The sequence below is a fragment of the Diadema antillarum genome, unplaced genomic scaffold (assembly GCF_040938485.1).
Source record: "Diadema antillarum isolate AM-2024a unplaced genomic scaffold, OU_Dant_1.0 seq00001045_RagTag, whole genome shotgun sequence".
Classification (NCBI taxonomy): Eukaryota; Metazoa; Echinodermata; class Echinoidea; order Diadematoida; family Diadematidae; genus Diadema; species Diadema antillarum.
Genome location: NW_027271876.1, coordinates 197,105 through 218,515, shown reverse-complemented (window position 1 = coordinate 218,515; position 21,411 = coordinate 197,105). Strand labels below are relative to the sequence as shown.

The following is a 21,411-nucleotide window of genomic DNA, read 5'->3' as shown; positions in this document are numbered from 1 at the left end:
AAACATGAGCTAACATAACATGTACAGCACACTTAGGTTACAAACTTTTAGTATAGATCTATGTGCACTGTCTCCACTCATAACAATAGATGCAATAAATAATACCGGTATTGTACAACAGAGACAACACCCTGCACATAATACACAGCTTACCAGTGATGTTATATAGCAGGAGAGAAATCACAATCCTTCAGCTTGTTGTTCACTGTACAGTGTATGTGTGTTGTTGTGATCTTTGTGGCTTCAGTGTTTATATACTACATGAGTATGGTGCAATCAGGGTATTTTGCAAGTCATTGAACTATTTGTACCAATGTGCATTTAAATCAGGGATTCTGAGTGAATTGATGGCAGTCATGACTCAGCAAATTTGAATACTGCTGATTCTGTAGTGCTAACAAGTTCATTCTTGCAATCTGTACAGTACTAGTATATGATTTAATAGTGATGCATTAATGGTAAGTCACCAGAATTTTCATCAGAGTTGTTAGTTTATCTTTCAGCGAGTTCAAAGTCTGAAAAATGGAACGTTTGTTACACGTTGCATTGGTTGTTTGTCCTAGCAGTAGTCTGAGGTTCAAAACTTCAAACACTGCTGTTGGGTTTGTGTGCGCAACAAAGTCAGCTGAACGGCTATTTGTGGTTTAATAGTGTGTGTGTTGGTGATGGTATGCTGTAAGTAGTGCAAAGGTGCAATGTGGAGTGGTGAGTATGTGATATACTGCCCTCTAGTGTCTGAAATGCCCTCAAATGCCAATGGACCCCAGTCTTCTAAATAGACTTGATATTGAAGAGGAATGCACTCTGTATTTGGCCCTTTACATGAATTCACCAAGGGTGGTCAATCGGGAATACATTGCATGTCAAAGAATTTCGAAGCAGATGGCTTATCACACCGGTTGACACAATTAAAATAGTTTGACCTACCTTTCTATTGTATGGTCTAGATGCCACACTTACATTGTACACTACCACAGGCAGTTTGGCAATGTCTCAAATCTTTAATAGCAAACTTCACTTTATGCACAACAGATTTTGAGTGACCTTTTGGTGTTGATTGTAATTTTCCAATTAGCTATTTTGATATTCCACCTGTCAAGAGCAGCTATACTTAGTGTAAATGTACCGTACACTTTATTCATGTACGGAGAAATACAGTACCAGTTGTTTCACATGACACCAAGTATTTCACATCCGTTGTGTGTATGGCAGTCGCATGCCTTCTGAAACCAACACCCACTATAAGCTCCTTATCCCGTGTTTAAATGACTGACTTTAGTGGCTACTCACGCTATCCTAAGCTGCAGCTCAAATGTGATTACCTGGCACTGTTAGAATATCCACATTGAATGTTACCTAAAGAATTTGATCTTAACATATAAATCTTCTTTAGAATTAATCAGATTTCTGACAGCAAACTTTATTATAGTCCTGAAACACATCTAGGTCAGCCTGTTCAGCTTATCTAAAAGAAGGGAAATAAATAACTGTGTTGTGAGGTTACATTTGCTACTCACCAAGATCTTTTGATGCCTTCCAGTAGAAATTTAATGCTTATCCGTGACATTTTGATTCATATAATGTACTATGCCCAAGTTTTAGGAGCTTTACTGGTCTGTTATAAGCAGTGAAAGGTAAAAATGGAGTTATTGATGGAGTTTTGTAGTTTTGGTTGAGACCTTAACTTCAGGTTTCTAAAATATTTTGGTGAGATAATGAGGAACCTCTTATGAAATATGAATGAGCATGTACACATTGTAATTCCAAGAGGGATTCAACTTTTATTGAATAAAAATTGGTTTTGAAATGGCTGAAATATCCAAAATAGAGCAATTCCGATAATGGTAAGACCCACCTTTTATTAGGACTGCTTTGTTTTTCTTTGTTTTTGGATATCTCAGCCATTCCAGAACTGATTCTATCTAATAAAGTTTGAATTACACTATGTATTATTTCATGAGTGTTTTTTTTTTTTCGGTATCATGCAAAAAGTTAAAAGTCCAAAGTCCAATCTTCATCTCCACCAATACTATACCATCCCAGCTTTTTCACTCATTTCTGTAACACAGTGATTTTACATGTCTACACAAAACTAATATGCATGATATAGCACATTGGATACTTAGTGTAATTTTGTTTTCTTTATAAAAAAAAGATGGTCTGTTTTAGCTTTATTACTTTTACTTTATTCCAATCTAGATGCTTTGCTGAGATGAGGCAATGAAGAAATAAAAGATAGCAAAAATAGCATATGAATCAATTCTGTTAAAACTTGCAGGGATTTATTCTAAAGTTCACAATACATGCACTTGCTGTAGCCCTCATGGGTATTGTACATTGTATCACCCCTTACAGACTCACTTGTACCATTCCTAATTTATACTGGCATAATTACATGTATGTGTTTTTTTATTGTTCATTTTGTTTTGAAGTGAAGCTCATGATGCTTTTAATATTAGCTCATGGTAGAATGATGAATCTTCAGATTTATATTTCCATGATGAAACACACACTCACATTTTAATTACATGTAGTTTACATTTTGAGGCAGTTACATGTAAGTCATCGTGTTACCACATTGATGTAATCAAGCAAGACTAGTGTAGAAATTTTGTTGTATGAAACATTTTAGATGCTGTGATATGCAATACATTGCATTTTGAAGTAGGGAACTGTAATATTTACAAAACTGTATATAATGCCAATCTTTCAGGATTTTGACTATTTTTTTTTGAAAGCTACAAAATGTTGCCAATAGCTTTTCCATGTAATTTATCATCAACAGGAAGAGTTTTATCATATTGTAGTCTAGATGAGATGATCTAGTGGAATTCTGCAGTATGTGATATATTACTATTAGTCATTATCCTTGTACAGTACTCATTTGCAGAGGGCTCTCTGTATCTAGATTGTCAACACCTGTTGATACAGGGAGTTCTATACAGCTTACACTTCCCTGTAAATCAATATTTCTTTTCCTCTGACAATAGGATTATCATTAGCATGACAATAGTGTACAATATTCTCCCACCGCTTGCATCAGAAATGTGAACTGGATAAATGGTTTGTTTTGTCACCAGGACTTTGACAGTTTGTGCAATGTTGTACAAGTAGGAGGTTATGGGTGAAGTTTGACTTCTTACACTGCAGTGTTGACTCATGCGGCAGTGTTCCAGAGGTTGAGCTTTGTTTACTATAGCTGAATTCTTTTGATTTTTTCAGCTTTATCGACCAAGTGGGATTTACAACAAGGTCTCAAACGCTGTTTGACAAAACAGGGCATGCTTCAATAGTCTTCGGTAACATGTATGGGGGCTGAATGAATACCAGCACAATTGCATGATGAATTGGACTGGCTTTGCATGGCACAGGCTCCATACTGGGATAGACTGGCTGGCTGTCTCTCTCTACGCAGATAGAAGAGAACGGTGTCCAACTTTGTAAAGAAGTGTCACATGGATTCACTGGTATAGAGTGGGTTGGTTTATTTGTAGCTGTCTTCTCAGCCATGGATTGAAGTGGGCAGAGTTTGGTTGGCTGTTGGTCGTATACAGGAAGAGTATCTGTTAATCTTCACTCAGAAGACACCATTTTGAGATCACAAGAAACTTTGACTCTAAACATTTAAATACATATGAGTTGTAACATATTTCCTTCTTAGCCATCCAGGAATTGTGTGCACTGTTGGTCCTCTGGCTGAAATGGACCTGTGAATCGCTGTGTAAGCGTGTCTAAATAGCCTGGGATAGATCAGGAACATAGTCCACTTTGCATCCAGGACGTTTGTCAGGTAGAGCCAGACTGAAAGCCATGCCAGTGGAGGTGGTACAGTCAGCTTCAGGATTTGCAGCGTGTGAAGATCGTCTGTAAGTTTGGATTAAACTTCTAAAGCATTATGGAGGCTGGCCTTGGTTTGCTGTGCTGGGATTCTATCATGCAGCCAAATGTCATAGTGGGTTTACTTTACCATCCTTATCTGTCTTCAAAATCATGATACTAACTGACATCAAGTTTGCTCTGAAGGACTTCTTTTAATCACCTCCAAGCAAACTTTAGAGTTTCTTTCTATACCTGATGGCCAGCAAGGGTTCATATAGCATAGTGTGGATGATATGTCAGTCCAGCTTTGTATCTATTCTACTTGTGTGTTGCTAAAGTGATGCATTGTGTATGATACATATGTACATTTCATCTTGGCATTGTTATAGGATGACTGAACGAGTAACTAATGAGATTTGGGCAAACTGTAAGACAAGAAAGTTCAAATTGTCATTATATACATTTCTATTCATGCAGTACTTCAGACTTGAGAGTACACTATATTTTTATGATTTGATGAAATTGAGAATGTTGATGGATGGTCACACAACAAATGACTTTTGATGGCAAATTTAATGAAATCATGTATGTATCAAACATATAAATACAAACGTTTGAAGAATGATCTCTGATGTCATTCTGTCTGACATTGTTGAGTCAAATATTGCAAAATCTCTATGGTCTCTTTTAATTTTAGATTTTTTAGACCCTTTTCCTCTATAAACAGGGCATATTGACTCTGTTTGCAAGTCATTTGCTGAGCCACTATTGTAATTTTAAAACTACTTTCAAGAATAAAAATTACGTTAAAAAATTTGATGAACTCTTCATAAGGTGTTTTTTTTTTTCAATGTGCCTACAAACTTGCTCCACCAACAGAACTGACTTACAAGTCACTGTAATGCATAAATGAATAAATGAATTTGATATAAAGGCCTGTAGATATAAGAGTCTTTTTCTTTGGTCATACCTCAATGTTCCCTAGCTTATCAGAATTGTTCAAGGCTAGATGCCACCTAGTTTTGATAAAACTTCAGAAATGAGTTCTAGAAAGGGGATAGCCAAGTCCACTTGATTTTTGGGAGTGGGAGGCATTGGTTTACGTTAGCTCTTCCCTTCTCATTGTATTATACTGTAAAGCAAGATATTTTCACAGCATGAAATTCTTGCAAATTGAAGCCAACAGCTTTTCTTGCAGCATCAATTTTTTTTTTTTTTTTTGCAAATTGCTAACTGTCATTCAACGCATTAAGTGTAGACAAGAACTTTCATGTGCATTTTGATTTCACAAATCTTGGTTCCAGCTCTTCCTTTTTCATTTTTTACCCTGGTTGGTCTGTGCACCTCCCTGGCCAGTCTGTCTGTCTGTCTCTTTTCACAATTTCTCTTTTCCACTATCGGTTTTCCCCTGTGCCCTTTTACTGTTTTTTCCACTCACTTTTTTGCTTTCGTACCATTGTCATCATGTGTTAAGTGGGTTGAGGGTTTACATGGCACCCAACTATTAACAGTAAATACTCTGCTAATACTTCTTTTGGATAGTAACTTGCTTGTACTGCTTATCTATGACGCTACTTCTAACACTTTTTTTTTTTCTTCTTTCTACTCCTTTCTCTGTAACTGTATGGAGCAAGGTACATATTAGTGTCAACCCTGGTGAGAGATTTCTTGGATGTAGTCCAGAACAGATGTACTTTGGTGGCAGATTATCGTAATGCCATTACCTGGGCTATGGCTCGGCAAACAGAAAAATCACAGAATTCCTTTGTAGAATAGCATTAGCCGCTGTGTGACTGATGTAAAATACAACTCGGACAAGGAACGGATGGATGTGGTTTGGAAATGCTTTGTGAGTTTAGCAGAGCCAGATTTAACGACTTGGCTTTGTCAATACCCAGCATGTTATAAGCTGATACACAAGTGTCTAAAAGGAAGAGGTAGGCCTTTACAGTGAGATATATGGGTAGTCAGTCACCATTTGATTCACACTGTTGTATACAGTATAGTGCACAGGTCATTGATCGTGTGATGCTGGGATTTATTCACTTTTCACTCACTTTGAATCAAGTTTGCTGCTACAAAGAGTTGGATCAAATAAAATCAACACATCAGTGCACTCTTTCACGGTTAAGTGAGTTTGAACAACCTTACTGAGTTGCCGCTTTGCTGGAAGTGAAGATTTGATATTGTCTGCAGACATGCTCAGGTAAACAAGAAAGGTTGTACAGTATTCCTATCACATCACACAATGCTGTAGAAATATTCCTCACTTCTTTTTCTTTTCTTTGGAATGGGAATGGAGGGTGGGGAGGGATTTGTGGGGTTTAGTGTGAAGTCTTTATTTTATGTCTTCTTTGAATTCCACTATAAATGTAGTGTAGACTGCCAGTCCAAGTACATGTGGGTTTCATTGGCTCTGCTAGAGTGTTTATATTATTTGGAAGTAGAAGTCATGGAGTGCTTCTCTGCTATCAAAGGACTATACTAGTAGGCTTACTTATATTCTACTGATTAATATTGTACAGTCATGGATGTGGCCGGGTGTGTACGTGTGTGTGTGTGTGTGTGTGTACTGTAAAACATGATATATTCGCAGCACGAAATTTTCTCGAATTGGAGCCGACGGCCTTTTTCGCGGCAAGAAATTTTCGCGAATTGTCTCTTGCGTTCAATGCATATAGTGCTGAGTAGATAAGAAATTTTGCGTGCATTTTAATTTCGCGAATCTTGGCGCTCGCGAAATTCGCGAAATTAAAATGCACGCGAAAATTCCTCATTTTACAGTATACTACATCGGCCGTATGCCAAAAGGGCCTTAAAGAACTTCCCCTGTTATGCCAAAAGGGCACTAATAGTGTACAAAGTCTATACGTTATTAAAGGGCCTTTTGGCATAACAGTGGAAGTGGCATAAGACCGACGATAGGCTTACTTGTATTCTACTGACTAATATTGTACAGTCATGGATGTGGCCGGGTGTGTACGTGTGTGTGTGTGTGTGTGTGTGTGTGTGTGTGTGTGTATACGCACGTATATGCCCACTTACAATGGTTGTACATTTGTATGTTCCTTAAATTGTACCCCCTGCAGGTTTAACTGGATATCCCGGCTTACATTTGTATGGTACTCTTCTTCTGCATTATTTTGCTGAAGTATTGTGAGGGTGTTTGTTTTTTTCTTTTTTTCTTTTTAGTTGTTAATAGTTTATTTTGTTTATTCTTTATTTTATTTTATTTTATTTATTTTTTTTGGGGGGGGGAGGGGGTGTCCTCCTATTTTACGTTTAGTCTAACCTTCAGAGTCTGGCTACACATGAAAAGGAAGAAAAGGTATGTCATTCAGGCTACCTTTGATGTTTGAAGCATTGTTTCCTACCAAGTACAGGTACAGTATGTAGCCAGAAATCTTAATAATCATATTCGCTTAGAAAAGGTCAAGTTTACTGTGGATGATGTGAGCATCTTGATATAAAAGTCAACCAACAAGTCAAACAAGAAACTCTGTGTAATGGTGCCAGATGGTATTTACTATGTGGTATACGAGTTGAATTACACTTTGTATCTCACAGTTGACATATTGACTGTATAGTTGTATCAGAAAAGCATCACTCATGGTACCATTAAAATGAATTGAACTTTGCACATTGTAAGAGTGGATGTGAGACTGAACAGAGGAATCTGTGCAATAAAGGTTAAGCAAGCATTATACACTGTACGTCAGTAGTTAATAGTAATATTCAGCTCTCTCACTCTTTGTTGAAGAGCAGAATGTGCAGTGTTTTCATTGCACTTGAATTTACTTTGTAAACCACAATGGCAGATGATGGGTTGTTCGTGTATCCATCCATTATAAACTACCATTTTTATATTGTTGTATAATTAGCCCCTTTAACAATTTGTTGTAGAATTTATCAAACTGTAAAATGAAACAACAAAATGATGTATGAACATTGGTAGCTGATCTTGGAATTTTTGTTTGTAAATGTATTATATCACACTTGCACCATGATTGAAGTTGTCTTGATTGTGGGGTAATCATGGTGATCTTATCAGATCTTATCAGATCTTGATGAGGTCAGTCGTGGCAATCGTGTTGATGATAGAAAAGTTTTGGACAGTTCAAAAATTTTGTACAATCAACATCCTTGATTACCATGTTAGACCTCAAGATCTGATAAGATCACAACGATTACTCCACAATCAGACAACAGTTTCAATCATGGTGCAAAGTGTGGAGATATTTAAAAGGATTGTATTGTTTTGGTTGAGACCTAATTTCAGGTTTCTAAACTCTAACATTTTTTGATGAGATACAATGTAATGAGAAACCTCTTATGAAATATGAAAGAGCGTGTAATTCCATGAGGAATTCAACGTTTATTTGATGAAAATTGGTTTTGAAATGGCCGAGATATCCTAAACAGAGCAATGCTAATAAGTGTGGGACCCACACTTTATTACGATCGCTTTGTTTTACTTTGTTTTTGGTTGTTTCAGTCATTCCAAACCCTATTTTCATCAAATAAACTTTGAATTCCTCATAAAATGGTATGCTCTGTACTATTTCATACAAGTGTTTTCTTGGTATCTTGCAAAAAGCTAGAAGCCCAATTCTCATCTCTACCAATACTGTACCATCCCTATAAACAAAAATTCCACAATCAGCTCTACTAATCGCCAATCATGGTGTGCACAGCAGAGTGTACATTGTAGCATCACGGTGGGAACCCAGCAGTGGCAACTGTCAAAGGGCTATAGTAGTGTGACTATATATATGTTTAATAAAATTTATGAGGGTAAGTTTGCAGTAAATGAATAAATCTATTATACAAGTTTCATATGTGTAGTTAGAAGGTTTAGATTTGAAGTGATTGATGTCCATTGTCTTCCAAATGGTCTTAAGACATGTTACCAAGGGATGTTTACCCGATGGCCTGTCATGAGACACTAGTATTGGTGTTAGAAGCTGTTTTCATCTACTGCAGACAGGGTGTTTCCATTTTAAGTAGCTCTCTTTAATCCTTACCATGCTTTGCTAATATTTAACATGCACTTGCATACTTCATTTCTTGATCAGCTCAAAATGTCCTACAACTAAGTCAATAATCAGGGCTAATGTACAATGTAACCCTAATGCCTGTGATGTCATGCTGATGTGGCTGGGTTGTACCAAACTTAGTGGTCTGAACTATATCACTGCTACTCAAAGCTGTCTGCCATTATTTTTTTTTTCACAGTTTTGTTTTGTTTTGTTTTGTTTTGTCTTGTTTTGTTTTGTTTTTGTTTTTGTTTTTGTTTTTGTTTTTGTTTTTGTTTCTGTTTCTGTTTCTGTTTCTGTTTCTGTTTCTGTTTCTGTTTCTGTTTCTGTTTTTGTTTTTGTTTTTCTTGTTCTTGGGGTTTTTCGGGGGGGGGGGGGGGATAAATTTACCAACTGCTGATAACATAGTTTTTACTAACTAAGGCTGAGCACATGGATTCCTTAGGAGTTAAGCAATATATTATGTCAATATGCACTTGTTCTGTGTGTTTACATCAGGGTATTTTGCCAAGACACCAAGTGTTGAAACAAGTTCACATTACTGTACAAGCCAAAATTTTCGCGTTGGTTTTATTTTCATGAATTTCGCGAATCGCCCTTGAACCGCGAAAATAACAACACGTGAGCATAACAACACGCAAATAATTACGTTCAGTTAGACCCTCGCAACCGCGAAATTAACAGCACGCGAAAATGTCCTCCAAGTAGCAATTCGCGAAAATATCTGTACGCGAAAATTACAGCTCGTACAGTAGGCCTACATGTAATTTACCATTTTGCTGTTCAGTTGAAACTGAGATGTCTTGATTCATTGTGAGATTTATGTTCAAACTGTCAGTGATTTGTGTCTCCCTTTATCTTTCCACCCATCACACCACAGGGGAATGGAGGCTATCCCAGGGACAGTCACCCTGAAGAAGGACAGTCAGAACCTAGTGGGTATCAGCATTGGGGGCGGGGCACCCCTCTGTCCCTGTCTCTACATAGTACAGGTGTTTGATAACACCCCTGCTGCCAAGAGCAAGATGTTAGCAGCTGGGGATGAGATTGTAGGGGTTAACAAGAAATCTGTGAAAGGAAGGACCAAGGTAGAGGTAGCAAGGATGATCCAGGCACTCAAGGTAAATTTCTCACCAACACATTTTTTTTTCTTGTTTTTTTTTACCTAATTCCTCCTTTAATACATGTTAGTGTTAAAATATACATAACTTTGATGATACACTGAAGCTATTTGAATATTTTCCAGAGTTTTAACCTATTCTGGTCAAGATAAATCATGTTTGATATATTTTTCTCTTCATTCTTCTTGCTGTGGTAAAAATGTGCCATGAAAGATACTGTATGTGTTGTGTGGAAATAGTCATTTGCATGCATGAATTCTCATCCAGTCATTTCATACAAAAATTCTAATGCAACAGCATCATTTTTAACATAGCAATGAATGCTAAGATCTCTGTAAAGTATACATACAGAGCCTAACTTCAGATGGGGTCATAAATAAACTTATTATTTCTTTGATTCATACAATTTTTGCCATTGTGATCACATGACATCAACCTATTTCAATGACTGACAATTCCTAGTATCCAAATCAAACAAACTTATTTTGGTACTCAAGAATCATCAACATACAACATGTAGACTTCTTGATTGAGCAAGGTTATTGACCTTTGTGGATGTTACCTTACAGGGAGAGGTCATCGTTAGCTACAACAACCTACGGGCAGACACCAAGGAGGGCAAGTCACTGGACATTGTCCTCAAGAAGGTCAAGCATCGTATGGTGGAGAACATGAGTTCCTCTACGGCTGACGCCCTAGGGCTGAGTAGGGCCATCTTGTGCAATGGTGAGCTCCTAGTTGCTGGTGTGTGTTGTGAATGAATGTTTGTTGAGAGAGAAAGATATACCGAGGCAAGTACAGTTGTGTGTCTGTTCGTTTGTCTTTTTGTCTGTATCTGTGTCTGTGTGTAAGTTTATGCGTGTGTGTCATCAACAATAATCCTTTGTACTTTGTTAACTGAGCAGGTAATGCTCTTGTCACAGTGTATACACATGTATTTTGCAAGGTTTTTATTTTTGCGAATTTCGCAAGCCAGATGTTACAAATTTGAAAACATGCAAAATTATTAAGTCTGACCTTGACAAGAATGAAATATGCACATGTGCAGATACGTCTTCCTCCTTCATCCTTCATTTACTGTTCTCCAAGATTGCGAGTTTAACCGCTTGTGAATTTGTCAGGAAGTCCCGATTTGTAAAAAATTAAACTTGCTAAATGTATGGCATATACACTACAGTATACTCATGAGATTGTAGCCATGTTTATGTGCAGATAGCAATAGCAATTCCTGGAAGTACTGTCAAAGATTTGTAGAAGACATCCTGTCAAAAAAGAAATGAAGTCACAAGTCATTATTCAATACTCATAGCAAAATTAAATTTAAAGTCTAATTTTGACCCAATGTGCTCTTGAACACAGTTTCACTTTAATTTGGTAGTTTTAGACGTAAGACTGCTTCTGAAATATCAGTAAATTACGTATCAATCTGGATGTGGATGTAGCTACTGAACCCATTGTTGTTTTGTTTGATGTACATTGTAGCTACTAAACTTGCTGTTTTGTTTGATGTACATTGTAGCTACTGAACTTGCTGTTTTGTTTGATGTAGCTACTGAAGTTGTTGTTGTTGTTTTATATAGATGTCTTGATTAAGAGACTGGATGACCTGAACAAGACAGCCAGATTATACCGAGGTCTCATGGACCATACCAAGAAACTCCTCAAGGTTTTCTATGAGATGTGTGTCACTCATCGATGTAAGTAACATGGAATTTAATGATAACGTGCTCCAATGGCACATTCCAATCTTGAAGACTTACAGTCTAATATCAACAGCCAGAGAAAGAAGCATAAAGCTTACACTGTTCATTTTGTGTGAAATTGTGAAACAAAAATTCATTTATTAGAGTCTTTGTTATCCTCATTACTGCGCAGACCTTGGTGAAGATCAATGTTAATACAGACACTGTACAAAACTGTCTGGCTCTTGAAATGTAACCAAAGTTGTTTTGAATTTTGTTATCTATGTATGTTTATAAACAAGAGAAAATATTCATTTTTTTTTAAAGCATGTAGGAATGTATACTATATGTTATAGGATGTATCCTGTTTAACACAATTGATGACCCTTACAACCTTACAAAGCTGGCTCAAAATGTATTGTGAGTCATTTATTGACTGAGGAATTGCTGATAATAATATACTGGTTGACCAGAGTCAGATGCAGGGATATCTGTAGAAGCATACACTTAATATCAATGTTGACTGAAAGACAGCCATACATTTGTCTTTACCAAGATTATGGTCTACATGATTGCATCAGGACATCAGCATGATATATTTCATTGTAAGTCCCACATGATTGTCATGACCTGAATGTTGCATCTCTTCCTGTAGCCTTTGGAGATATATTCTGTGTGATCGGTGCACGAGAGACACAACCCAAGGCAAGCGAGGCTTTCACAAAGTTTGGAGATGCTCATCGTAACATGGAGAAGTTTGGCATCAGACTCCTGAGGACCGTCAAGCCAGTGAGTGAAAGCTGTCAGTCTTGGTGAAAAGGTCTCTCGTTGTCACCATTAGTGTCCAGAGCCATGAGCGTGATACCATATTTTCCCAATCACAAGAAGCGAACTGAAACTAAAGCAATGATTTGCGCGCATTTTTATTTTGCGAATGTTGCAAGAGCCAAGATTTGTGAAATTAAAATGCATGCAAAAGTTTTTGTCAACACTTATGCATTGAATGCCAGTGGCAATTCGTAAAAATCTCATGCCTGGAATATATCTAGCTTTACATTAACCCAATCAGTTTTGAGTAGGATCTGAGTGAGATGTGATTAACCCTCTGAATACCACACTTGTCAAATAAACAAGAATGTCAAACTAATGTACTCTGGATGACAGTGATTGGTATTGAGGTCATCAAGAAATGAAGACTCTCTCTAACTCAGTGGATATGAGATAGGGTATGTAGAAAGATAAATATCTACAACCAATTGTAGATATAGAAACCATGAGGTAGAAAGTTAGACAAATAAGTATTGATAGAAAGATATATAGATAAAAGATAAAGGTAGTGATAGATTTATATATATATATATATATATATATATATATATATATATATAGAGAGAGAGAGAGAGAGAGAGAGAGAGAAAGTTGTAGAAATATATACATAGGCAGATAAAAGAAAGCTATGTAAGTAGATAGATGGATGTATAGATAGATAGATAGATAGATAGATAGATAGAAAGAAAGAGTTGGGTGAGAGGTATTGATGGTGTATTGTACTGCAGGTACACCAATACTCTTTATGAGATTCTTTGATGAAAATGTTGAGTTTTCTTGTCTGTTAGATTCACCATGTCTAGTTTTCTTTCTCTCTAGATGCTGGCAGACCTTGGCACTTTCCTCACTAAAGCCATTCCGGATACCAAACTAACAATCAAGAAGTATGCAGATGCCAAGTTTGAATACCTGGTAAGGAGAGTGTGACATTGGTTAGCTGGTAGTGATCTATTCAGCGATTGACAGTCAGAACAGAAAACGTGAAAGGGATGGTATAGTTTTGCCTGAGATGGGGGATTCAGATTTGAACTGTTTGTTAGATAATTAGAAACCACTTATGACATATAAAAGAGCATACACTTCTTAGAGGAATTCAAATTTTATTTGATGAAAATTGTTTTGGAAATGGCTTAGATATCCAAAAACAAAGTAAAACAAAGGGGTTCTTATAAAACGTGGGTCCCACCTTTTATTAGGAACTCTTTGTTCTTGGATATCTTGTGTCATTTCGTAACCAATTTTCACCAAATAAACTTTGAATTCCTATTGTGTATAAGGTCTTTCATATTTCAAAAGAGGTTTCTTATTATCTCACACACACACAAAATGGAAACCTTAAGCCCCATCTCAACCAAAACTATATCATCCCCTTAAGAAGATCCCTTGTAATAAGTACTGTAAAACGAGAAATGTTCACGTGCATTTTAATTTTGCGAATTTCACGAGCGTCAAGATTCGCGAAATTAGAATGCACGCGAAATTTCGTATCTACACTATATGCATTGAACGCAAGAGGCAATTCGCGAACATTTCTTGCCACGAAAAAGACTGTCGGCTCCAATTCGCGAAAATTTCGTGCCGCGAATATATCATGTTTTACAGTACTCAACATGTAAACACACTACAGGTCAGTGCCATATTATCGTGAACTGTAGTTTTTTTTCCCCATTTCAGGGCAAAGACAATGTTACGTTCTATAATATAAGTCAACCTGTGATTATGGTTGACCTAATTTTCCTGTTCCATGCAATGTTCTGTAAGTTAGTACAAATACTGTTTTATGGTGCTGCTGCGGCTTTACTGTATGAACAACATAAGATATGATTATAGTACGTAAAGTAGTACCCAAATATTTAATTGATTTAAACATATTCAGGGCATATATATTCATTTACAGGGCATTCATAAGAATTACAAATGTTGGAGAGGAAAGCAAAACTGTGAAAAAGATCTATTTAACAGAACTCCTGTTGCCTTAGAAATGCAAAATCGGGAATAGTTCAAAGAAATTGAACATGGTACTCTGCAGCCAAAGTTTCATAGGACTGAGATGGATATATACAGTATGTCCCCCAAAAAAATTACAACGGGGCCCTCCGCAATGATATCTTTAAAAATAGTGAATCAATCTAAATACAAATTCAGGGTATGAAACTATAACTCATTGCACACATCTTACAGAAAACCCCATTCAATTTGCTTCAGTGGTCAAAGAGGATTGAGGAATTTTGTAGAGGATGTCGGGAATCTCTTCTGTCAAGATTCTGTCTGTTATTCACACACAGGAGCATTGAATTGCTAAACTTGGAAGAATCAGACTCATGACATGCTTTACAACAATCCACATTTCTCAGTGACCGCTTAACCAAATTGAATGGGGTTTTCTGCAAAATAGAGCTAAAATGTTACATTTTAGGACCCTGAAGTAGCATTTAAAAGAATTAATCATATTGGGTGTTATCAATGCGAAAATCTGATTGTAATTTTTTGGGGACATACTGCAGTAAGTCGCCCCAAAAATTACAATTAGATTTTCGAATTGATAACACCCAATATGATTGACCTGTCTAAGTGCTACTTCAGGGTCTAGTTCATCTTAGCTTTTTTTTTTGCAGAAAACCCTATTCAATTTGGTTAAGCAGTCACAAAGAAATGTAGATTGTTGTAAAGCATGTCATGAGTCTGATTCTTCCAATTTTAGCAATTCAATGTTCCTGTGTGTGAATAATAGACAGAATTTGGACGGAAGAGATTCCCGACATCCTCTACAAAATTCCTCATTTCTCTTTGACCACTGAAGCAAATCGAATGGGGTTTCCTGTAAGATGTGGGCAATGAGTTATAGTTTCATACCCTGAATTTGTATTTAGATTGATTCACTATTTTTAAAGATATCATTGCGGAGGGCCCCGTTGTAATTTTTTGGGGGGACATACGGTATAGTTGGGCAGATTATTGTCTGTATATACAAACATCAGCACTTATCTTGAGAGTTCAAACGAAATGGGTTTGTTTCATTTCCATCAGAGAAGATGGCTGGATAGCCCATATTCAGCTGCTTTAGCTGGTCTTCCATGGGGTCCAGTTGGATGTGGGGTGGGACCACTTCACCAGGTTAAACACCCTGCTCTTTGCCATGAATGAATGAAGCAGGATCTTTTACGTGCATGAGTTGTTACTCTCTCACACACGGGACCTTCATTTTATGACCTATGCGAGGGACAGAGTGTTTTTCCTCTTGCTAAACTGGATATTATGATTACACACAACATTGTTCAGTTGGACCCAAGAATCATACCGGGGTCCTTTGGATCGTGAGGCAGACGCTCTCCTGACTGAGATAACTCATTGCCCTAAAATGAGTTTGAAATGTAATAAAGTGGGTGGATAAATGTGTAACCACGTTTGTTAGGACATCTGCTGATGTTTTTGTACCGATTCATGAACAGTTATTCACCTAGTACTGTGTTTAGTATTTTGTCAGACTGCTGACTATCCACTCTAAATGTCCACTCTTTGTCCAGTCCTACTGTCTGAAAGTCAAGGAGATGGATGATGAGGAGTATGCTTACGCCACTCTGGGAGAACCTCTCTACCGAGTGGAGACTGGGAACTATGAGTACAGGTGAGTTCCTCTTTCTTGGGTGTGGTCTCATCATGTTTAGCTGAACTATGAGTACAGGTGAGTTCCTCTTTCTTGGGTGTGGCCTCATCATGTTTAGCTCTATGGGGTGAAACAACCTGGAGAATAGACTCATTGAATTCATTTAACTCCTCCACTAGTCATGGCTTAATATCAGTGACCAATAAATGAGGGATTGAGTAAACAAGTATTTTATATCTAAATCCTGTTTCTCTGTATGTTGAAAAAAAAAGGATAACGAAATAATATCATTATGAGAAATGTGAAAATTCACATTTAGCTTCCAGTTCATGTCAAATAGTCAAAATAAATGAGTGGAAAGCTGCCAAACAGCAACATACTATGTTCTAGAGCCTGTACTGTAATAGAGTTTTAGATGATATCAAGATAATTGCTTAGTTGAATTCACTGACCAATGTTCCATTTGATAGACTTTCAATCAGTTTCAGCTCTGCACAAATTCAGGGCACTAAGATATATTCCGGGGGGATGCAAGGATTTCAGTAGCTTATAACAGTGAATGAAATGTCCTCAGGTCACAGCAGTATGCTCCTAACATTCAAGAAAATTTTGTCATAATCAATTCTTTTTTCAGTCTCACTGCGAAACATTGTGTAATAAGTAAACTAGTAGCCTTCTGGCTCTAGTAGAGGTTACAAGATTCTTCAAAGTTATAGTGGATAATGCTTCATTACAGTTATGACAGTTATCCCCTTACTCCAAGAAAAGCATTCTGGCTCCTCAACTCACCTGTATTTGACACTAATCATGTGATGGTATGTTTTGGTTTCAGGTTGATTCTCAGATGTAGACAGGAGGCAAGGGCAAGGTTTGCTAAGCTGAGGTCAGATGTCATGGTGAAACTAGAACTCCTGGACCAGAAACATGGTAAGAAATAACATCTCCTTATCTTATTTGAAAAGAGGAAAAGATTGGCAGGTAGAGAGAAATCACTGTTAAGTGTAAAAGGAAAAAGTTCTCACGGTTGCTGTTAGAGCGAAGAACATCCAGCCAACACTATTATTCGGGACAAACCCGTATCAAACCTGGATGATGATGATGATGAAAAGGAGACAAAAGAAACTTCAAACTTTTCTTCTCTTGAATTTCCAAGGAAACATCCAACAAGGTTCTTGCCCACTCTAGCACCATGCAGAAATGTTGCTGTATAAGTTAACCCTTGTATTTAAATGGCATGCTAACTTCTCTAAAAAAAAAAATAATGGCAACATCAGTTGAATACTGCATCAGGGTAATTATGGGTTAGGGTTAGGTTTGGGGTTAGAGTTTGTGTTAAGGTTAGGATTAGGTTCAGGATTAGGATTAGGGTTAGGGTCAGGGGAAGGGTCTGGGGTAATTGCCCAGGGGGTAATTGCCCTAGACCTGCTGAATACAATGTTAAATAGTGCAGCAATAACCCAGTGCCCCTTCAAGAATCTTTCTGAAGGTGATAGTTTTTAAGTAGCTTAAGTGCGTTAACTACCTCTTTCTTTTTTCTTTTTTGAATTTCAGTGCAAGACATAGTGTTCCAGCTTCACCGCCTGGTGTCTGCCATGACACAATACCTCCAAGACTGTCACCAACAGATGAAGAACACCGACCTCTTTCCCATCGAGGTCGACCTCCTCCGAACCACCATCAACTATGACCGTTCAGATCAGTTCAACGATGGCTATGATGATGAGGAGGAGGAAGAAGAGGAAGAGGAGGGCGAATCTAGTGGAGGAGGAGGAGGGGTAGAAGGCACGTTGATTGACACCTCGTAAGGCAGAAGATGATGGAAACACAGGAGTTGATATAGGCCAGGTATCGCATTGTGGAATTATGAGAAATTAGGTCTTCTGTTCTCTATGACCAATGTGGATTACAGAGGACAGCAAAGCTGGAATTCTTACTTTTGTGCATATTTCACCAGTGGACCCAGTCATCAATTACACAAGTTTTTTTCTAGTTTGCTCTGTCAAGATGTAAATATCATGCATCTGAGTCAGAAGCATGTGTCAGAGACAAGTGACATAAGAATTGCTGTAGACAAAGTCTAAAAAAAAAAAAAAAGAAAAATCTCATGTGTAGTCTATTGCCATGACAGCCACAAGAAATCCCAGAAGAGTCCATGGCAGTGTTTAACGACATACCAGTAAATTACAATTACCATTTTCAAGATGGAGCATGTAAAGTATCTCAAATCCGCAGTTACATATTTCAACAGCAATGCTCATAGAATGACAAATGCAGGCTGCTGTATGTTACATCAAAATCCACAAGTTTGGTTCACTTAAGTGTCTCTTTGCTGAGATGAAGCATTCCTGGTACACAGAGATTAGTCAGAGAAAGTCTTTCTTTTTTTTTTGAAAGAGATTCAAGACTTATGTAATTCATGTATCTATCTAAGTTAGTATTAAAAGTGTGCAATATTTTGACTCTACATCAGTGTTGTCAATGCCACGTTTGGCAAAGGAGCACTTGTGATATGTTTCAGAAAAGTGAATTATGACCTTAGAGGTGATTTGAACACAACTTGTTTGGTGAATGCTCAGTCAATGTGTAGAGCAGTTGTGTTCCTGCTAGCTGTTTTGTTTTCTCAAAATATACAAGGCATATACTTTGTGTAGTAAGTGATAATGAATTTGATGGGTAGATAGTGTAAGCTTTCCTGTTATCTATTCTTGTCGTAATTGATAACTTGCCCAGACAGAGTACAATAAGATTTCAGTGTTTATTACCTTGTATGTGATACAGAGTCTGTCACTTTAATGTGTGCACACATCATTTGTGTATCATTGGTACAAAGCACAGAAGTCTTTGGCTCCGGTTAGGATTGATTTATCTTCTTGTGTGAAAGCATCAAATAACACCAAATTTCTAGCGAGTAAAGTGCATTATTTCACATTTCTCATGGGAGAATGGGATTATGAAAATCTCTTTCACAACCAGCCTTACCTCTGCTGTAATATCCTGAGAAGACAAACCATTCTTTTCAAATTATAAGCCTGGTGTGTGAAGCTGACACACCTTTCACATCTCCAGTTGTTGAAAATCAAACTAGTGGTCAGTCAGAAGCACAAATCCCACTGTCTGTGACCACAAGAGACAGTCACCTACAAAATCATGTGACTTACAGACCACAGTATTTTCTCTTGAATGATGTAAAGCAGGTGATATTTTTGTGGGAAGTGGAGGGTACACTAAAATAGAGTATGGACAGGTTTAGTGCCATTGTAAAATAAGCTGATGAAGCAGCAGAACTAAATATCATTGAGTCTGGGAAGTGTAGGAATATTTTGTGTCAGATCAGCATTCCATTGTATATTACAACATATCTAGTACTAGTTTTCTGGACGACGGTGTATATCAACAGTATTTATATGTGACCCGCTACAACAAAATGGTCCTAAAGTCGCGCACGGTCGAAGCCGTGAAAATCAAGTTTGAAGTCAGAGCATCAAAATTGGTCAAAACTTACGATTTTCTGAATTTGACATATCATTAGAGTCTAACATGTCTTCTATCATCTGTCGAAATTTTGAAGCAAAATGATGAAAGGAAAGACCAAAAAATAGCGTTTTTCTGTGCCATGTTTTTTTTCGTTTCAACGAAGCAGAAACTGATTCGAACATTTGGATTGAGCGCCACACAAAGGCTCCGCCCCTAACAACGACCAGCGTGATCTCATTGGTCAGTTTGCCGCTTGCCGCTAACCGAAGCGTGAAGCTCGCACACTGCCCAGTCGACTGGTGCGTGCTGGCGGGGTGCGCTATGCCCAGCCGGCCCAGCCGCTTCTCCTGGCATCCTGGTCACTGATTGGTCGGTGAGGAGAACGCCGACGCTGGGTTTGAATGAGCATTTCGGGGGTTGCTAGGGCTTACCTTCTATTGTCCGGAGGTGAATACTGACTGCGTGTCCCGTGATCGTGATTGCGTCGCAAGGAGAACTTTTAGGGCGCTTTTCTCGAAACTGTGATTTCCCAGACGTCTTGACATGCTCTCTTTTAAACATCGATATCTCCGCAGCCGATTATTTTTATAAGATGTGTTATATATCAATTTAAAGCAGATAGATTAGGGAATTGTGTCATGCAATTTTCAAATAATCGACCTCGCCCGACTTTAGGATCATTTTGTTGTAGCGGGTCACATATTATTTCTAGTCAAACTAGTCTAAAGTATTATGTGTTGTCTTTATTTATTTATTTTTTTTGAAAGACTGTGGGAAGATATGTACATTGTTGTAATGTGTGAGAAACAATTCTTTGCTTTGACTCAAAGAAGCATGTGTCTTTTCAACAACACTTTTTGACCCTGTTTATGGTTCTTTTTGGGAAAGACAGACAGGCGGATTTCTATCTAACTTTGTTGTTGTTGTTAAGCCTTTGCCAACATGTAGGAGCTGGTTTTCACATTGCGAGATGAGACCAGCTGAATATTAGTGTCAAATGTTCTCTGGAAATTGTGTTCAAAAAATTGCAATTGAACACATCATTTTTAGTTACTTTTGCTGCTGAGCTATTCAAAGCTGTATGTTGTTTTTGCAAGATACATAGTTCAGACTGACCACCTTATCAATAAGCGGCTGTCTCGACACCTGTAGACATCCTTCTAGGTCATTCTACAGGATCCCTGGCTTCTTATTGATACCATGAGTTGAGGCAAGAAGACATTAGCGTCACCAAGCATGAAGAAAAAGCAGTACTAGGTGGCAGGAGTGAACACCCTTCTGTTAGTCAAGGGACAATACTTTAGCTGTAAATCTGATATAATGAACATGATGATGGTGGTTGGTCTATTATTTGATACAGTAGTATGGATATCAGTCTTTGTTTAATACACATGGACAGTGTGGCTGTAGGTACATATACAACGTACCTATTTTGTGAACATGTTCTCCATGATTGCATTCCTTGTTTTAATTTCCCTCTTTAGATGTTGTCTAACTGGTTAATCTAAGAGTGCACTTCTGCACCTATCAACAACAAAGAAACATTTTTTTCCCCCTAAGACTTATTCAAGAGTGATGAATACCAGTAAGTCAAACTTACCTGTATGTGAAATCTGGTCATTATGTGTTCTAGCAGGTAGTTTTCTTCTTTCATTCAGTTTAGTGTTTTACATTATGATAGTGGTTCTAGGCTACAGTACAGGCCCACATGTCTTGTGTGCTCCTATAGGAAGTTTAAACTTGATGTACTTTTCGCTCTTTTAGTAACGTTTACATTTGTGATCGTTTTCCAGGAGTGGAAACATTATGACTGACTTAGTGATGTACTTTGTATGGGGCAGGATACA

At 37.6% G+C, this 21,411-nt stretch overlaps 1 protein-coding gene across 1 annotated transcript; it reads left to right on the top strand.

Annotated features, from left to right (window-relative positions):
- Positions 1–3,233: 3,233 nt before the first annotated feature.
- Positions 3,234–17,952, top strand: LOC139743069 (PRKCA-binding protein-like). Its single transcript, XM_071653577.1, has 9 exons — positions 3,234–3,866; positions 9,736–9,976; positions 10,546–10,702; positions 11,557–11,673; positions 12,314–12,447; positions 13,306–13,398; positions 16,011–16,111; positions 16,923–17,017; positions 17,642–17,952. Exons 1-9 carry the CDS (start codon positions 3,811–3,813, stop codon positions 17,893–17,895), a joined length of 1,248 nt encoding a protein of 415 aa, XP_071509678.1. The 5' UTR covers positions 3,234–3,810; the 3' UTR covers positions 17,896–17,952.
- Positions 17,953–21,411: the final 3,459 nt, after the last annotated feature.

Excerpts from the sequence above, each read along its gene's own strand:
- LOC139743069 (XM_071653577.1), top strand. The coding sequence starts at position 3,811 with ATGCCAGTGGAGGTGGTACAGTCAGCTTCAGGATTTGCAGCGTGTGAA. Across the intron at positions 10,703-11,556 it reads TAGGGCCATCTTGTGCAATG|ATGTCTTGATTAAGAGACTG; the intron begins GTGAGCTCCTAG and ends TGTTTTATATAG. Across the intron at positions 11,674-12,313 it reads GATGTGTGTCACTCATCGAT|CCTTTGGAGATATATTCTGT; the intron begins GTAAGTAACATG and ends CTCTTCCTGTAG.